The sequence below is a fragment of the Gavialis gangeticus genome, unplaced genomic scaffold (assembly GCF_001723915.1).
Source record: "Gavialis gangeticus isolate Ggan-Ray unplaced genomic scaffold, GavGan_comp1, whole genome shotgun sequence".
Lineage (NCBI taxonomy): Eukaryota > Metazoa > Chordata > Crocodylia > Gavialidae > Gavialis > Gavialis gangeticus.
In genome coordinates, this window is record NW_017729025.1 from 94705384 (window position 1) to 94723473 (window position 18090).

At 45.1% G+C, this 18090-nt stretch overlaps 1 protein-coding gene across 11 annotated transcripts in view; it reads right to left on the reverse strand.

Moving 5' to 3' along the window:
* GPHN (gephyrin) overlaps positions 1–18090 on the reverse strand; it is a 693379-nt gene that overhangs the window by 10002 nt on the left and 665287 nt on the right. For 10 of the 11 annotated variants that reach the window (XM_019519214.1, XM_019519213.1, XM_019519212.1 and 7 more), the window contains 4 exons: positions 15725–15812; positions 14108–14181; positions 9030–9094; positions 6857–6960 (listed from right to left, as the gene is read on the reverse strand). In XM_019519214.1, the coding sequence (XP_019374759.1) occupies positions 6857–6960; positions 9030–9094; positions 14108–14181; positions 15725–15812 (331 nt within the window). The remainder of the gene's footprint in view (positions 1–6856; positions 6961–9029; positions 9095–14107; positions 14182–15724; positions 15813–18090) is intronic. The other variant, XM_019519205.1, reaches the window with a different exon arrangement.

The following is an 18090-nucleotide window of genomic DNA, read 5'->3' on the forward strand; positions in this document are numbered from 1 at the left end:
GTGCTCTTCCTGCCATGGCAGGGGGTCAGACTAGATGATCTGCTCAGGTCCCTTCCAACCCTAGAAACTATGAAACTTCTGTACATTGGTCAAATTTCTGGCGATTCTGCCAGTATCCCATCGGCTTTGTGAGCTGCTGTCTAGCTCCATGGAAGATGTGGTGCCCTTTCCTAGCAAAGAGGGGCAAGGGGGTGGGGGTGAGAGGGACACATCCTGTGTGAAACAGCTGCACATCCTCCCTCCCCTTACATCCACCACAAGACCCTGTGTGGCTGGGGAGGGACCAGATGCTTGGACATGCAGGTGGCACACGCACATACACACACATACACCTGAGACCCTGTGTGGCTGGGGACCAGCTACTTGGATCTGGGCTGTCTGCTTGGATGCGAGCTATTGTCTGGCCCGTGGCAGAAGTGGTGTCCACTCCCAGGGTGTGTCTACATATGCACATTTACTGCGCAGTAACCTAAATTACTGTGCAGTAATCAAAAATTACTATAACCTATAGGCACACATCTACATGTGGACACCTGTACTGCACAGTCGCTATGGTGACTTACGCCTATTTGGGCATAAATTTGATACCTGCATGCAGGGTGGTTCCAAAGAAGATGGAGCTAGGCTGTTTTCAGTGGTGACAGATGACAGAACAAGGAGCACTGGTCTCAAGTTGCAGCAAGGGAAGTTTAGGTTGGAAATTAGGAAACAACTTTCTCACTAGGAGGGTGGTGAAGCATTGGGACAAGTTACCTAGAGAGGTGCTGGAATCTCCATCCTTGGAGGTTTTTAAGGCTCAGCTCGACAAAGCCCTGTATGGAATAATCTAGTTAGGGCTGGTACTGCCCTGAGCAGGGGGTTGGACTAGATGACCTCCCAAGGTCCCTTCCAACCCTAAAATATAATAATAATAGGCTTATTCTATCTGTCCAAAGCACTCTGATTGGTTGTCTTGGCAGCCAATCACAATGCTTACTGAAACAACCAATCAGAGTGCTCTGGACAGACAATACTCCAGACAGACAGAATAAGCATGTTATTCTTATAGATCCTGAGGTTTTCAAACAGATATTCAGGCAAGTCAGAGCTAGAATGAAGCACCAGGACCCCCTCGCCACAGAGCGGGCAGGCTCCGCAGAAGAAGAAGAAGAAGAAGAAAAAAGAAAGTGGTTATGGGCCTGATCCTTTTTCCCACCCCCCCCAGAGCCTGCCTGCCTCTCCCATGGCCAGGGGGTGAGCTGCTGGTAGGCCCTGAGCTGCAGGGGGCCCTGGTGTTTCCCTCCATGGCAGCAGCACCCCCTGGGATTGCCCAGGCGGGGTGCCACTGGGTGGGTGCTGGTGGGGGTGCTGCCACTGCAGAGGGAAGCAGTGGGGTCTGCTGCAGCTCAGGGGCTGTGCAACTTGCTGGCAGCTCACTCCCTGGCTGTGGGAGATGCAGGCAGTTTCTGGGAGGAAAGAAAAAAAGATCAGACCCCTTGCCACTTTTTTTTTCCTCAGCAGAGCCTGCCTGCATGAGCTGCTGCCAAGTCGCACAGCCCCTGAGCTGCGGTGAGGGGTCCAGTGATTCCTTCTGTGGAGGTAGTGCCTCCCAAGGCCACCCAGGTGGGGTGCTAGCTGTGCAGTGCAGCCCCATGTTGCAATCAGCACCCAGCAGATCCAACGGTAGGTGGGGTGCTGGAAGCCCAGGTGTGCTTGGGGAAGCTCAGCTTTGGTGGGCTTCCAATGCCCCAGGTGCCGTCCTTGCCACCTTTCTGCTGCCTGAGACCACCTGGGAACGGGCTGGCTGCCCCAGGAAGGTGGCAGGATGGTGGCTGGGTGTGCTGGCAGCTGGAGAAGGCAGCGGGGGATGGTGCACGGGGCACTAGAAGCCCACTAAGCCTGAGCTTCCCCGAGCATACCTTGGCTTCCAGCACCCTGTACCCCACCCCTGTTGTCTTTTCCAGATAGGACCTTTGTACATGTGAAGAGTATTGCTGTAATTTGTTACATAGCAAACTAAAATGTATGGGACGTATTTTAGTTTACTATGTAAAAAAGTCATTTAAATCGAAATATGCTGCCAAATGTGTACACTGTTACAAAATGTAACATGCTGCCAAACGTGACACTGTTACGCAATTAAATAATTAAAAAGGACAATTAAACCACTAAAAGGGTCAATTTCTTCACGTGTACAAGGGCCCTTAGTCACGTGTCCAAGGGCCCTCTTATTCTATGATTATGAATAACTCACAAGGTCAGACTTCTGACAAAATATGCATTTCTATTCCTAAATCTGTGTTACACATGGACAGCTTTATGTAGCCTTTTCGAGGGTGAGAAGTTTTGATTCCGTTAAAGTATTTGGTCAAAGAATAACTAAAACTCCTGTATTCAAACAAATACTTTTGCAATAAAAATTTAATTGCAAATGTTTGCAGGTTTCAGATAGTTTTCTATGATTCTGTGGGTGGTCTCCCCAAAACGGGTGCAAACTAGAGACTATACCTTGTAGTTGATAGTGTTTCAAACTGCATTTTGTGTTTCCTTTGTTTTCTTTGCCTGAGTTTTCTGTAATAAATCTGTTCTTTTATGTTTACACTGTTTGTGAGGAGAGGATGTTGTTTATGTTGGACACCCCAGCCAAATTCAGTGAGCTGAAATTTCTGGGTGGGGTCTTGAGCCACAGTAAAAAATGATTTGGTACCCTAAAATTTGAACCTGGTCTTTGTTACTGCCAACCAGTGCCTGGCCAAAGGGTTACAGCTAGGGGTGCACCGACAGAGATTTTTTTGACCAATACCGATGGCCAATTTTAATGAGACGTATCGGCTGATACCGATCCACTTTCTGATATGTGGCTGGGCAGCTTGGAGAGCAGCGTCCAGCTGGTAAGTCTGTTGTGGAGGAAGGGGCAAGGGGGGGAGGGAAAGGGTGTGTGTGTGTGTGGGTGGGCAGATTGAGGCCGCAGCGGTGAGGGAGGGAGTGGGGCTGGGGCAGGGGCACAGGCAGGGGCAGAGGAAGGTGCTGCACAGCCGGGGCAAAACTCAGGATGGAGCCATAAGCCGATTGTCTGGGGGTGGTTCCCACTGCTGCATATACCCTGGGAGGGCATGAGGGGCGTGTGCCCCTGGATCTGCGTGTGAGGTGAGGGTGGGCTGCTGCTGCAGGCTGGAGTCAGGGTGGTGCCAGGCTCTTCCCAGTGGTGGGGCTGGGTTGGGCTGCACTTGGGGCAGGAGGTGGCAGTGGTGGAAGGGGGCTATGGGGGGGACTGAAGCCTCCTCAATGCCCCCTCCCCCCTTCCCAGTGCCACAGCTGCCCACCCTGAGTGCAGCCCCAGCCCAGTCCCCACCAGGAAGAGCCCAGTGCCACACCCAGCCCTCAGCAGCAGCCTGCCCTCACCCCGCATGCAGATCCAGGGGCACATGCCCCCCACGCCCTCCCAGACTATGTGCAATGGCGGGAGCTGCCCCCACCCACACCTCCCAATGAGCTGCTTGTGCACCCCGGTTGTGCAGTGCCTGCTTCTGCCCCACTCCCTCTCTCACCGCTGGGGCCTCAATCTGCCCCCCACACCCCCTGACCCCTTCCCTCACAACAGACTTACCAGCTGGATCCAGCTGCTCTCCACACTGCCAGGCTGCCCTCCTGGCCACCTGTGTGCTGCACTGCATGCATGGGGCATTTATCAGCCACAACGTGTCTGCATGCATGCACAGGGCATTTATCGACCACAACATTGGCCACAACAGCCAAAAAAAGCCAATTGCTGATACTGTCAATTTTCCTTATATTGGTGCCAGTCTGATATGAGACTGATGTGTCTGGGCACTTCTAGTTTCAGCTGAATCCAATTCCACAGTAGACTTCAAAATAAGTCTCTCTTATTCCAAAGTAAGAACATCTTTCCAGTGCAGCACTAATCAGGAACAGCTATTTTGTAATAACTCCCTTTGACATGCCCTTGGATTTCTGATTAACACAGCACCGAGAGTAAGGTATAGCTGTGTAATTTTTCATGCTGTATTTCACTTTAGTACATGACAGCTCCATTATTAATCTCACCCCACTTAATTTAAAACACCCAATCTAACTGCTTTAATGGGGCTTGGGGTCCTGAGTCCAATCAGCTCCACATGAGCAAGGAATATTCTTAGCATTAATATACATGTTAATATGGTTGTAGTCAGAAAATAATTTTGTAAAAATCATGCCTTCTAATTACACTTATCTGCCTCCTGTGCCCCTCAGTCAGATCTGCAGACTTTAATGACACAGATAGTTTACTGCTCCTGTCCTGCACAGCTAACACAGCTATGGGAGGGGGAGCTGGTGTTTATTCTGCTTTGGTCACCAGCAACAGGAGAGTCTGCTCAGTTTTGACTGCAGGATGTTTATTACCAGTGAAGATTGGGTAAACTCGCATTCATACAGCTAAAATATTTCATCTCAAATACCTAACCACTCACGTGACATACCTACTGAACACAATGAGTCAGTTTAAGACCGTTCTGGGGTGGAATCCACCAGGCTGTTACCACCTGTGGAGCAGCACAACACAGCTGTTCATGAGTGAGAGTGCTGAGAAACTTATCTAGGGAGAATTAAGATCAGGAAAAAGTGATCACCTTGGTTGCAACTTATTCAAAAACCTTGGACTGATATAATCTGTGACTTAAAAAAAAAATCCATGGGGAAGTCAAGTAGTCAAAACTGCGGATTTCCATCTTATCTGAAAGAGTGTTTCAACAGCACAGTTCCCAAGGTGCTATAAGATAGTACTGGTAGTGTACTGACTCCTAAGGGAGTGTGACATCTGCTGCATAACCAGCAGCCCCTTCCTCCCCCCATTCATTTCAAACTTTCTTAACCTGTGGGGCTGACAGGACCATGGGATGGAGTGGCATGGCCAGGTAAAAGGCAGAAAAGGACCGTTTGTTTTTCAGATCCCAGGTTCTGCTTGCAGCAGTTTATAAATCAACTCATTTTTCTTAATGGGGATAATTTGAAACAGGTGCCATTAAGAACAGAGGACCCTGGATGCAACAGCCATCTATAGACATTATTTCAAAGACTATTTTTTCCACTTTCTGATGGAAAAAAGAAATTTTTGGCACATTAAACAGGTTGAGTTGACACTGCATTGCCTACATCTCTATAGAAACCTACCGAATGAACTTAGAAGATAAATACAATTGAATAGAAATCCCCTTTTCTTATTTCTTCCTTTACCTTTTCATCATTTCAGTCTAAGTGCCATACTCTCCAGTGGGCTCTCTTGTTGGAGCTATCTGCCCTGCCCTGACAGGCACTGCCACTCTTATATTTATAAATGTACAAATCTCTGGTCTTCCTAAATGCTGCATACACTCACTTTTTGGCAAAACACAAAAGAATCCAAAATAGCCTGACAGGTTCAGGTTTTGGTTTTGCAACATAACTTCGGTACTATTCAGAAGAACATTGCTTGGTGTTACTGACCTCTAAACATTTCAATACTTTAGGTGTCAACTGCAAATCTTAAGTGTCAGCCCAGAACACCAATATTTACTGATGAACAGCAAGGATTGCTCTTCTGATCCTTCTGAGATTAGACATCTGTGCAATATTCCTTCACTTGCTTCAATTCTGCCTAATGGACCCCATTCATCTTCTGTGAATGTACAGCCAGCGAAATTGCAGCACTTCATAGAAATGCTGCTGTTCTGCCATTGCACAGCAGCGACAGAAAGTTCCAGCAGTTGAGAGTTTAGCTCCTCTAAATCCCAGAAGGTAGACAGACAAGTGAGCTTGTGGGAAACTTCTTTCAGCTGCTTATGAAATGGGTTGAGTATTAAAAGTTGTCTTCCTTCCTCAGTAAGCTTCCCCTTCCTTTGGCAGTAGCAAGACTTATATGATTGGCATGGTGAGAAGGTCTGGGAAATATGCAGTGGAAATGTAACCATGTGTAAGTGGTGATTTCGGGAGCTAAAAATAATTAACTACGTTTGGAACAAAGTTAAATGTTCATATCTGCAAACAAACTGGTGTGATAGGCCGCATGGGATTCTCTGCCCTACTGTGATGGAGCCTAAGGTTTCCCTGATTGCTATATCCACCCTTCACTTCTCTGGCCTGACAGGGTCGTGGAAGAGAGGCTTTATGGCCATGGACCTCTGGAAGGACAGTGGAGAAATCAAGTTTTGAGTTACAGGTATTTTAGCTCTTTTAATCACTCCTTGCAAATCCCTCTTTTTCAGTTACTTAGGTCAGTAAGGACCAGCCTTTCAGGCAGGTATACAACAGATTAACTTCACACCCTCCCCATGTGCCACTTTGATCCCCTTCCCCTGCCCGATCTGCTGCTCTGTTTTCTGTTCCCTTCCCTGTGCTCCCGGCCTGATCTAATGATCTGCTTTCTGCTTCCTGCTCTATCTGCCCCTGTGCTTCCTGTCTCTTCCCCAATCTGCTGTGTGCCACATGAAGAGGCTGTGCTGCAGGTTGGCCACCCCAGACTTAGGTCATGGCCACCTGAATGGTTGCTGTAAGACAGGGAACCTTGAGGCAAAAGCGTAGCAGGAATAACCTTGATGCTACTTTGTGCATAAGAACAGCTGTCCCAGGAAGAAACCACCTTGGTGTGTAACTTGGGTAAAATTTCCTGGGCTGGACAGAATTCATGATTCTGAGTCATGTGACTGCAACTATTTTTTCTTAGGGCTGGGGTTCTGGTTGCCTTAACAGATTCTTTTCTTCTGTGAAAACTTGCTTTCATTTACCATTTCTCTGGTGTTGAACTACTCCAAACCAGAGAGAGCACTCTTGGTTACCACTGGGCATCACAGAGAGCAGGGTTTCAACATCATTAGAGGAGCTCATCCAGTTTGAAGGCCCTTACCCTGGCTTTGATAATGGTTGGCCGAGGATCCAGGATGCCCTGCATTTTTCTCAGTGCTGGGACAACAAAGAGATTGCAGGTGACAACAGCTGACACAGGGTTCCCTGTAGAGCAAAACACAAAAGTAGTTTACATGGGAGTAATTTGGAATTCATCTGTGAAATGCTGATAATGAGCTCACATTTCTATAGAAACCTGCACCCCCTAGGATTCTTCAGAGCTTTTTTATGTTCTGTATATAAGAAATACATCACCCAAGTGGCATGTGACAGTTGTTTAGTACACAGCTATACTGCTATTAGAATAGTTTCTAATACTATTCTGTAATACTATTGTTAGACAATTCAGACTATTCTCTGTGGCTGTAGGGAACAGGACTAGCAGCAATGGCCTCAAAATGCAGCACAGGACATTTAGACTGGAGGTCAGAAAGAACTTTCTCAATACTGAGGGTGGCTGAGCATTGGAGCAGGCTATCTAGAGAGGTTTGGAATGTCCATCCCTGACATTTTCAAGAATGACTTAGACGAGAGGTTCTCAAGCGTCTAGGCTCAAGGCACCCCTCAGAATACACCATCTCTTAGTTTTAACTTGTTTTTTGACTACAGAAAAATAGTAGGGCAATTATGTTGCAAGGAACTCAGAAAGGTCACAACAGGTCAGAATGTCTCTGGGTTTATCTTGTGAATCATGTTTGTATACCTAAGTATTAACACTGTGCAACACCCTGCAGTGCCCTTGTAAGGATCTCAAAGCATTCCAGGCTGGGGCATCCTGGCTGAGAATCACTGGGTTAGACAGACACTTGACTAATGGCTTATTCAGGGATGCCTGCCTTGAGCAGGGACCTGATCTCATGAGGTCATGAGATACCTTCCAGCCTTACTTTTCTATGATCTTACCCACCAGAATAAGAAGTAAAGTAGAATACCATATCCACTTGAAATTGAAGGGTAAATTTAGAACTACAGAATGTAATTTACTGGATTATAATTTGGCTTTGACACGGGTTAACAGTTTTACAAGATCCTTAATAATCACACCTCTCAAAACCTGGATTTATTCAATGAAGTATAGCTCCTCACTCTATTTGCCAGGATGCCGCAATGCTTACAGAAAGCTTGACAACAGTTAGGCTACTGCTGTGCTATCACTCTTGCCCCATTGCTCTAACCAAGATAGTTTTGCTGTTTTGTTGTGCTATGCTCATCTTTGTCCCTCTGTTTTTTCCCTTTTTATATTTAGACTGAAAATTCCCTGGGGCAAGAAGAGTCTTTTTGCTTTGTGTGTTATAGCTCTAAGCAAAATGGGATCTTGGTCCATGACTAAGGTTACTAGGTGTGATAGTAAAACAGATAATAACTAATAGTAATAAATAATGACATAGCACCCCTTACATGATACTAGCAATGTGTTTTAGCAGCCCAGGAAACAGCTACAGGAGTTTAATATTGACTCAAAAGGGAGAGGTGTCACCTACTTTTAACCAATAGCACTTCCCACAGACAGCTGTGTTGCCCTTTGTGACTACCCTAGAATTAACCATACAAGAGAAGAATGGTCTACCCAACTTTGGCAAAACATATTTTGACAACTATGCCAAACTTTGGCAAAACATATTGTAGCACATCCAAAGCAGGAGAGAGAATCTCTAAGTGTGTTTCTGATAAATCACTCCCTCAGTGAGAACTGCAGCCCTGTGTGATCAGAAATGCATGTAAGCCACTGAAGGCAGAGCGAAGCAAATTCTTCCTTGGTGGAGAACACGCAGGCTTGTGGCCAGATTCCAAATACAACACTTCACTCTCATTGATTTTTAGTAAGAGCCAACACAGTAGTTGAATCAGTGCTGCCCTCTGTTGGTTCACAGAGCCAGGGCATAAAAATTAACACTGCAGTTCTGTGACTGTTTAGTTTCTTATCACAATTAGTGATACTTCAGATTTAATTAAAACAGGAAATGTCTATTGGGAGGGTGGAGAAAATGGGAGAGAGAGAATCTGTACAATGTTTTTTATAAGGACAAAAGAAGCTCTGGGTAGAAGAACTATAGGGTAAGAGGTAAGGACTCTATCATCTTTTTTTAGTACAACTTGATGTAAAAATCTCAAATGCTATGTGCTGAGGGGAGCAAGCATCAGGTCTCTGAGCCTCATAAAACATCACATCTTACCTGGGAGTGCAAAGATTATTTTTCGTACACCATCAATATCCAAAGTGGCAAAAGTTGTTGGCAAGCTGTAGAAAAAGAAAGTTGTTTACATATATATGTATACTGAACTCTCACTGAACACAGCTATGCTATTTTAGCATGCAGAATATTTTTCAGTCATTTTGTAATCTGACATTTTCTATATCTTCTTTCTCTTAACTCTTTTTTTAACCATTAGAGCAGTGGTTCTCAACCTCAAGACATGCCTTGGAAAATGCTAGCTCTTAGCTTTCACTCATCTTTTGACCATAGAAAACTAATACAGCAATTCTTCTGTTGCAAAGAACTCAGAAAGACCACAACAGATCAAAAAGTTTTCAACACTAGGATCCCTGTTTGAAATTTCTGGGTTTATAATGTGAATCATGTGTAGGCGTTTGTGCACCCAGTTGTGCTAATTTTGCTAATGGCACTCTATGGCACCTTCAAACTGAACTCATGGCACCTCAGGGTGTTGTGGCACCATACTTGAGAATCACTGCCTTACAGCACTGAGTATAATCAATCTAATCAAACTGTGTTGAAAAACTTGCCATGATTACATTAATCTTTAAGTTCTCAATACCCTAGCTCTATCTCAGCAACTATTTCAACTGCTGATCCCTCTCCCTTAGTAACCAAGGGCCAGAATGAAATTGGTTCTGTAGTCTCCTGCAGCTTGGGCACTGGAACAGCTATAACTTAGATAACTTGCCCAGGAGGGCATTTTAGCTGACCAGGGTGCAGTCCAAAGGAAGACACTAGCATTTCTGAACATAGGCAGAGGGAAAAAAATTTTTTGGGCGAGGGCTGAGTGGGAACCCCCACTGGCACGAAAGTCTTCAGGGGGAGGGGAGGGAAAGGAGCATGGGAGTGGGGGGAGGGAGTTGGCCTGGGACTGGGCAAGGATTGGAAGGGAGAAGAGTGGAAATGGGCCCAGGATTGGGTCCAGGGCCCACTGCGCTTGCGTGGCTTCCCCTTCCCCCACTCCTGGGATCATTGCCTGGCACTGGTGCCTCCTGCACCAATGAAACCACTGCACCCCAGCGTTGCACCAGCCCTGGCCCTGCACTGCCTCGGGGCCCCAGAACTGGGGGCCAGAGCAGGGTTAGCCTTGGCTGAACTGCTGGGCCAGAGGGGACAAAGACCCTGAGACCCCTTTGCCCACCCTGCCCCAAGTTGTCATTGTTCTCTGGGGGGTGTGGGGAGGGAGTGGCCCAGGAGTGCATGGGGGACAAGTGCCCCTGGATCTGGCAGGGCAGGGCAGGGTGCTGCTGCAGGCTGGGACAGAAGCTGCACTTGGCTCTTCCCAGCCTGCCTTCCCCTTCCCCTGCTGGGAACAGACCAGTGCAGACCTGGCCCCAGCCCCAGCCCCAGCCCCAGCCTGCCTTGCCCTGACCCATGCAGATCTGGGGGCACATGCCCCCTGTGCCTCCCAGGGTGCTGGTGGCAGCAGGAGCCATGCCCCCAGACGAGCTGCTTGCGGCTCAGTCCTGCACCTCACTAGCTGTAGGGCGCCTGCCCCTCCCTTAGCCTTAGCCCCACTCCCTCCCCACTCCTGCTGCGCTGGAAGCCCTTGGCCGGGCTGTCTTGTGGCCCTATCACTGCCTCACATTTGGGGGGACTAAGCCCCATTAACCCCCGCTTCCACTGCCTATGCTTCTGAAGAACAATTCAGGTTTAAGCACATAGATGTATATACAGAGAACAGGGAGAAGCAGGTAACCTCCAAAAGCCTGGAGATGCCTAGAGGCAGCCAATAGGAAAGGCTAAAAGAACAAGGTGAGTCTGAACTTCCACTGCTCTCAGAGTCTTAAATGCTTAACTGAAGCTGCACATTAACCACCTGTTCACTTGCAATACAGAATGCCTAACTCACTTTCAAGAATAGGGTGCCTTACATTGCTGTATGGGGGGGGCGCAGCACACTTTTTGGTATAGGGGGACAGTAGCTTAGTTTCAACACGAGGAGTGGATGGTACCATAACCAGCCTATTCTATAACCTGGTCACTTGCTTTGGAAGCAGGAGAGATGAGTTCAAATGTCCTCAGGGTGAGAAAGGCCTAGAACTCAGGTCTCCCACTTGGGAGACTTCTCCTGGTTGAATGCTCTAACCACTAGACTACTGGGCACTTCAAGGTATAAGAGCCTACCCAAAGCCTTCAGTTTACACAGAACCCATCCTGCAGCTACAGCACATAGTCCCTGCTTTTCATATCTGTTCTTTATTAATAAGAACATTTGCTAAAAGACAGGATCTCTTGCTCTCATTTAGCAGCTCATTAGCACCCGCTGCTTATTCCAACCTGGAGCCAAAATACTCTGTGTGTGGTTACAGATTAATTTCTCAGTATCATCCAGCTATGAAATCACAAGAGAGACTCCTGCTTTCAGCAAGGAAACACCAGCAAGAGCACATGAATTTCTCATCAACAGAAATCCAGATTCTGTCTCCCTGAAAATAGTCTGAGGAAGAATGGCAGAGAAAGCACTGAAATGATACAGGCTAGAGCTGGAATTATTTCCAAAGTTTTCTATAACACATCAGTTACTCTATATGTTATTCCAGTGCCTACAGCAGTGGGGACTTTAGAATAGTTAATGGTCAATGCTAGGTCTTCTGCAAATGAATATAGACAGACAGGGCTGTAGTCAGCTGTGATCTAGATTTATAACTAAAGACCTCACCTCTTTTTTAGATTTATTTTCCACTGTCCTGTTAAAGGGATATTAGTTAATCACAGATAATGGGAATTGGCTGGGAAATGACTCAAGCATTCTGAGTGGCTAACACAAGATGCATGCTGCTCTAGGGATGTCCTCTGTGTACTACTTGCAATCTACTCCATACATCCATCTTTATTCATTTCCATCTTATAAAACATTTGTGGAGGGCATTTTCATAGGACTAACGACTGGGAATTATTACTGCTTAGTTTATATATATATATGCAGCTCATCAAGAAAAGAGAGAATTTATTTTCCAATCTATCTAACCCAATGGGGGGTGCTTCTGTTCCAAGCTACCTATTCTTCCATATCCTTCCTTCAAAACACATAACAAACGCAACAGCTGTAAATGGCACTGGAAAACTTCTAATCACAAGACAAGTGTTATTCTTTTAACAATACTGTGGCTAAGGGTGTCTCTGGTACTGTTTCTGAAGGGTGTACACAATTCCATGTCAGTGTAGCAGCCTCCTAAGCCAAGTAGAAGAATATCTTACCCCAGGAGTCATTCTGAGCTATGCTGGTACAGCAAAATATAGTGATATAACCCAACTTCTAGCACTATTTAGCTTTGCCAGTTTTGCTCATGGGACTTTGCCAACTCTAGGTCAGCACAGAATAACAGTAATTCAGGTGCTTTTCAGACGGAATTAATGGTGCTTAAGGAAAAGCATGTGGTCACATACATGTGTGCCAATGAGAGTGTGCAAGCAGTTGAAGCTCTCAGCAGGCAAAGATGCCCATGTGTTTTGCTAGTGACAGTGAGCTTCCAGATAAGCCACAACTAAAGCTTAGAGTCCTGAATTACTGTATTTACTCGATTCCAAGTTGAGGTTTTCTTCTCCCATTCATCATGGGGAAAATAAAGTTTAGTCTTAGACTCAAGTCCTGCAGGCAGCGCTGGGTTCTGTCCTGTTCTCTGGCTCAGGGCTGATTCCCTTGCCGTTCTCTGGCTCACTGCTGAGAGGGAGAGGCAGGGGAATCAGCCCAAAGCTGGAAAACAGTTCAAGACCTAGCACACAGCCAGAGAGCAATGAGGGAATCAGCATTGTCTCACTGCTCTTTGGCTCCACACTGATTTCCCTGCCACTCTCTGGCTCTGTGCTGGAACCTACACTGTTCCTTGGCTCCCTGCTGAGCCAGGGAGCAACTAGGGACCCTGTGTAGAGCCACTAGGGAGAGAAGCATGCAGCAGTGGGAGGAACAGGTGGTGTGGGGGGGCAAGTGGCTGGGGGCAGGCAAGAAGGGGGTTGTGTCTGTGTGGTGCGGAGGGGGCAGACACTAGGGGAGAAGGCAAAGAGAGCTAGGGGTAGGGGTAGAGGCCAGCACGGAATGGGGATGGGGAAGAATTGGCATGGGGGCAAGGTAAAGCAGGGCAAAGGTCCAGGCTCAGGCTGCCTGCCTGGCTCCCTGCCCTTTGCCTCTTCACTGCTTGCTCCCTGCTGTTGCTTTCCCTGCTGCAGCAGTGGGGGAGTAGGGGTGAATTAAGATGAGCCTCCAATAATTAGATTCAATATATGGAACATTATAAGAAATTTATAATGTTCCATGTATAGACTCTAATTGTGCAGGGGAGGGTCATCTTAAATTTGAAGTAATCTTGGATTTGGGGAAATATGGTACCTAACTTGTAAATAAACCACATGAAATAGTTAGTCAAATACAACCTTAAGGAAAGACTCCATGATCCCAGACTTTCTCCAAGAACAATCTGTTTTCAGATGCCCCAGAGTTGTTACAGCCTTCACCAGAAACAGATATCAGCAAAACAGTGAAAAAGTGGGGAGGCAGAAGCCATGCTCTCTTTGTGTCGTATGCAAAACAAGTGCATAAAATGTCTGTTTTTGTTCAGAATTTCTATATGCAATGTCCTCAGAAGAAAGAGCTTTGTAAGCTAATTCCTGCTCCACCCTCCTGTAGTTTAAAAGCTCCTTTTTCTAGTAATACCAGTTGTATTAACTCTGTAGTGAGGTCAGATGCTTAATGAGAATGTTAATCACTTATAAGCCTTTCCACTTCCTAGGTTTTTCATAGCAATGCTATAACCTGAGCTTTAGGAACATATGCAATACTGTATATAAATGTGCTGAATTTTCTTCCATGAATATAGAAATATTACTGGTAAACAAAAAACCTTTAATGTCTGATTAATTTTAATAGCAACAGCAAGGAACAAAAGCCTGATGCCATTTGTTTTCCCTTATTCAACTACCCAATGGTTTGTGTGTGTTTTAGAACTATGTCTGTAGGTAAACAGGGTAAAAACACTTAGTAGTATGTTGGCCCAAGACAGACTTCATAGGATCACAAAATTATAAATATTTCTTACCCTGGTTTCATAAAAACTCTTCCAAAGTGAATCTGTGCGTGAAGGTCAATATCCAGCACCTGTTTAAGATAGTCCTGTTTAAATTAAAAAAGAAAAATTGGTAGAATAACATCCAAGTATGTTACAGTTACATCAAAGTATTCAGAACTATCAAAGTCAAGTATAGTTTGAGGTCCTGACAAATTTAAGATGTACTATAGCTTGTGGGGTATTTCCTGTACTGGAAGGGATAATTTTAGAAGGATGACTGGAAAAAGGTGGAATAAAGCAATTTTAGGCTCTGAACCTGCAGTTGATTCAATATAGGCATTGTGATTTATCCATACAAAGTCAGTTGCATGATAAGAATCTTGGAGATGTCTGCAAGACTCAGAGAAAATGTTAATGACACATTGTGAAATCTAGCATGTACAGTCCAATGATTAACATATGAGTCAAAGCTAAGGCTCAGAACCATCAAGTGCAATTTCTTTTGAGACTACAAGTTAGCTACTGATGGAGTTCAATAGCTAGTCAGTCTCTTTGAGAACAAGATTGCACAAAGAACTCAATCTCTCAATATTACATCAAGTCTTGTGATTTCTTGAGAACACTGTATAATTCACACCCATAGATCATAGTTGTCTAAATTTTCTGCAAAAGGAAAATACTCCTCACTTCCTGTGCATGTTTAAATTACATACTTTGGATCAATCCATTAGTTCAAGAAATCCAAAATTCTTTGTGCACTCTCTGCTGAAAATGGTTGGGTTCAAGATGCTGCTGCTCTGGGACTTGGTTAACTTCTAATGTTCATCTTAGAAGAACTTATACTATTATCAGAAAAGTCCACATGGGAACACTGAATACTGAAACCATCAATGACAAGCCTCTGTAGAAACAATAGCCCCTGAAGTTCCCATCAGTTTTCTCATTTTCTCGTCAGTCTATTATGTTCAGGTATTTGGAAAGCTACAATTTTTTCCTGTCATGAGGCAACTTCTTGATTGATGGCTTCATTCAGTCTTCATTTTAATTTGCCATTTTTTGCATGCTCACAGGTATTTCATTTCCACCACCAAAAGTCCAGTGTGAGACAATGGGATGCCTCAAGGAATTGGTAGTGAAATATGGAGCCTTTCACAGTTAGGAAGCTGCAGTATAGATAAGGACTGAACAAAGTTATTTGCATCCAAGGGATAGTTGATAGCTTTTGTAAAAAAAAAAGTGGTGGGCTCAGCCCATTCCTAGTGTCTATGTGTTTCCATCACTACACTCCTCCTTTGCAATACAAAAATGAGCACTGTCCTTCTTAATCACTGCTCCAAGACCTGCAGAAGCTTAAAGGACTTGAACATCACTGGTTCTAATACAAGAAAATATTCGTACTTTTCTCCTTTTTGTGAAACACCGGACCTTAACAATGTGGTTATACTCAGTAATGACACCATGGGGCTTTGTGTTTGTCATCTCTCAGTGACTATGGTTAAAACCTACTAAGCTATAAATAGAGAGATGTTTATTTTAAATGCCAAGCCTATGAATTCAACCAAGGATCAAAAAATCATTCTCAGTTCTTTCCTTCCTATATCTCATGAGCCATAAAAATTCTTCTGGTCCATTTACGCTCTTACATACCTTTTCCCCCATGGACACGCCCCCTGATGTGATGATGACATCAGCACGGCTGATACCCTCATTCAGTGCATTCAGTAAATCATCTGGGCTGCAGGAAAATCAAAACAAACAGATTAGTGCCTAGGAAAATATTTTTAGGTACCAGTATAAGGTAAAAAAATCAAACATATCCTCATAGTAAAATATACTGGATGTCTTTTCTTTCTTAAGAGTCCACAACTGCTTTATTTAACTCAAGAGCATGTGCTGAGACATCACGCTAGTTGATATAGGTCTAGGTCTGCCCCAGGGATCTGTGACTGGAACTGAAGGATGTTTTAGATAGGGACTGAGGAGCACTATTAGTGATGTGTGGTGTGAGGATGCAGCCCAAAAACAGTATGGGGCACTACAGATCAGGGTTGAGCTGTACTTGTAGACCTGCACAAGCAGGAACTGGCACTGGAAACTGCAAGTTAGGATTTAAGTGCACTGGGACAGGTGTGGGGAGATTGCATAGTGTCTGTCTACACCATGCCAGACTCTGGTTCATACTGTTAGTCTTCCACTGTCATGAACAATAAATCAATTAATAAATATAACAATAAGGTGTGAGTGATGTCTTTTTCAAATTTTTTCTCTAGTCATATAGCAAAGTCAAGAAAGGCAGACTGTCACCACACAGAAAATAGACTGATATAGCATCAAATACCAGCCCTCAAATCTGATGAATACTCCAAGAACCTCTTCTGAAGTGGTGATTTAAGCTGCTGTAGAATGTAACCAATGGTAGATATACTGTAAGTAAGACTCGGTAACAGGGTGCCACTTAACAACATATCTGATAAATCTCTTCCTTCTACCACACTGACAACTTTCTGAAGAATAAATGTTCATTGTTAAATACAGTGGCGTACTGACAGGGTGGGGTGCAGGGGGGCCATGCCAGTTGGGTCCTCGACTGGGCACTTCTGGTTTCACCGCCAGCATTTTCGGGTTTGGCTATTGGCTGCTGGGGGACACCCCACCTCCAGCAATCAGCTGCTGGGAGCTCCCCCACCCCACACTTAGTGATTGGCCGTGGATGGGGGTGGAGAAAGGGGGGCAAATGCAAGCATTGGCCCCTGGGTGCCAAAGACCCATGGTACACCACTGGTTAAAATACCATCTTCAGATCTAAGTGATATGGATTAAAATAACTTTCAGATCACAAGCTGTTTACCCTCTCCAAGCAGCAGAAATTTGTATGCCAAATGAGCCAGAGTTCTAGTGCAAACTTCACAGTGTCCAATGGCCCACCAATCATTGCACCACACTAAAACATGGCCCATGCACTGGCCAAAAAAGTTCGCAGACATCAAGAGTGGTGGGGATTGGGTTGGCACAAAAATGGTCAGAGGCTGATCATAATACCTTCTGGTGTTAAGGCAGGGATGGGCAATTATTTCGGGTGGAGGGTCACTTAACAAGTTTTGGTGAGCTGTCAAGTGCTGCATGGGTAGTCCCACCCCTTTACAGTTGCCCCACACCCATGTCCTCATCTTGAGACTGGAAGTCCCACCCCTAACCCCTGACCTTTGCTACTGAAAGGCCCTCCCTTGCCCTCCTGGAAATACTCCTTTTGAGAGGGGGGGTTGCCATCTTAGAACCATAAAAAAACCAAATCATATGCTAAAAGTCAAACACCTATTATAACATATTTCAACTTTATTACAAAAAATATTTTTGTCATAATGTGTGTTTGCATTGTATATATAGAGGTGACTGCATAATAACTCAAAAATAGATTCTTAGTTTTGTAGATTGTGGGGTGGATGTGGTGGGGTGTGTGTGGATATTTATGGTGGGGTGTGGGTGTGTGTGGGGGAGTTTGGAAGGGGGTGTGGCTGTGTGTGTGGGGGCACAGGGCATGTTGGGGGTTGTGGGGACAGGGTGTGGGTGTGTAAGCGAAGGTGGGGGGGTGGGGACAGTGTCACAGACCTCAGGACTATGGCAAAGTTAATTTGTACATAAAAAGCTTTAGAAAAATATTCTCTAATCCATCCATCCTATTTATGCAGAGTTCTCATTCAAGATTCCACAACACACACATGTGTGGCAATGCCCTGTCAGGTTCAATTTAAAAAAAAAATACAAGGAAGGAAAGAAGAAAGAGAATTAATCAGCCAGAGCTGAAGCTTGAGAAATTCAAATGGGAAATAAAAGTCACATTTTTTAACAGAAAGGGAAATTAACTGGAAAAACCTACCATGTGGTGGCAGAACTGTACAGAAGGATCTCTGTCACTTGTAATTTTACAAACTGGAAGGTGTTTCTAAAAGATGCACTTTAATTCACTTACAAATTGGGTTTCCTACAGATGCAATCTTGGAGCTTGCTATAAAGGA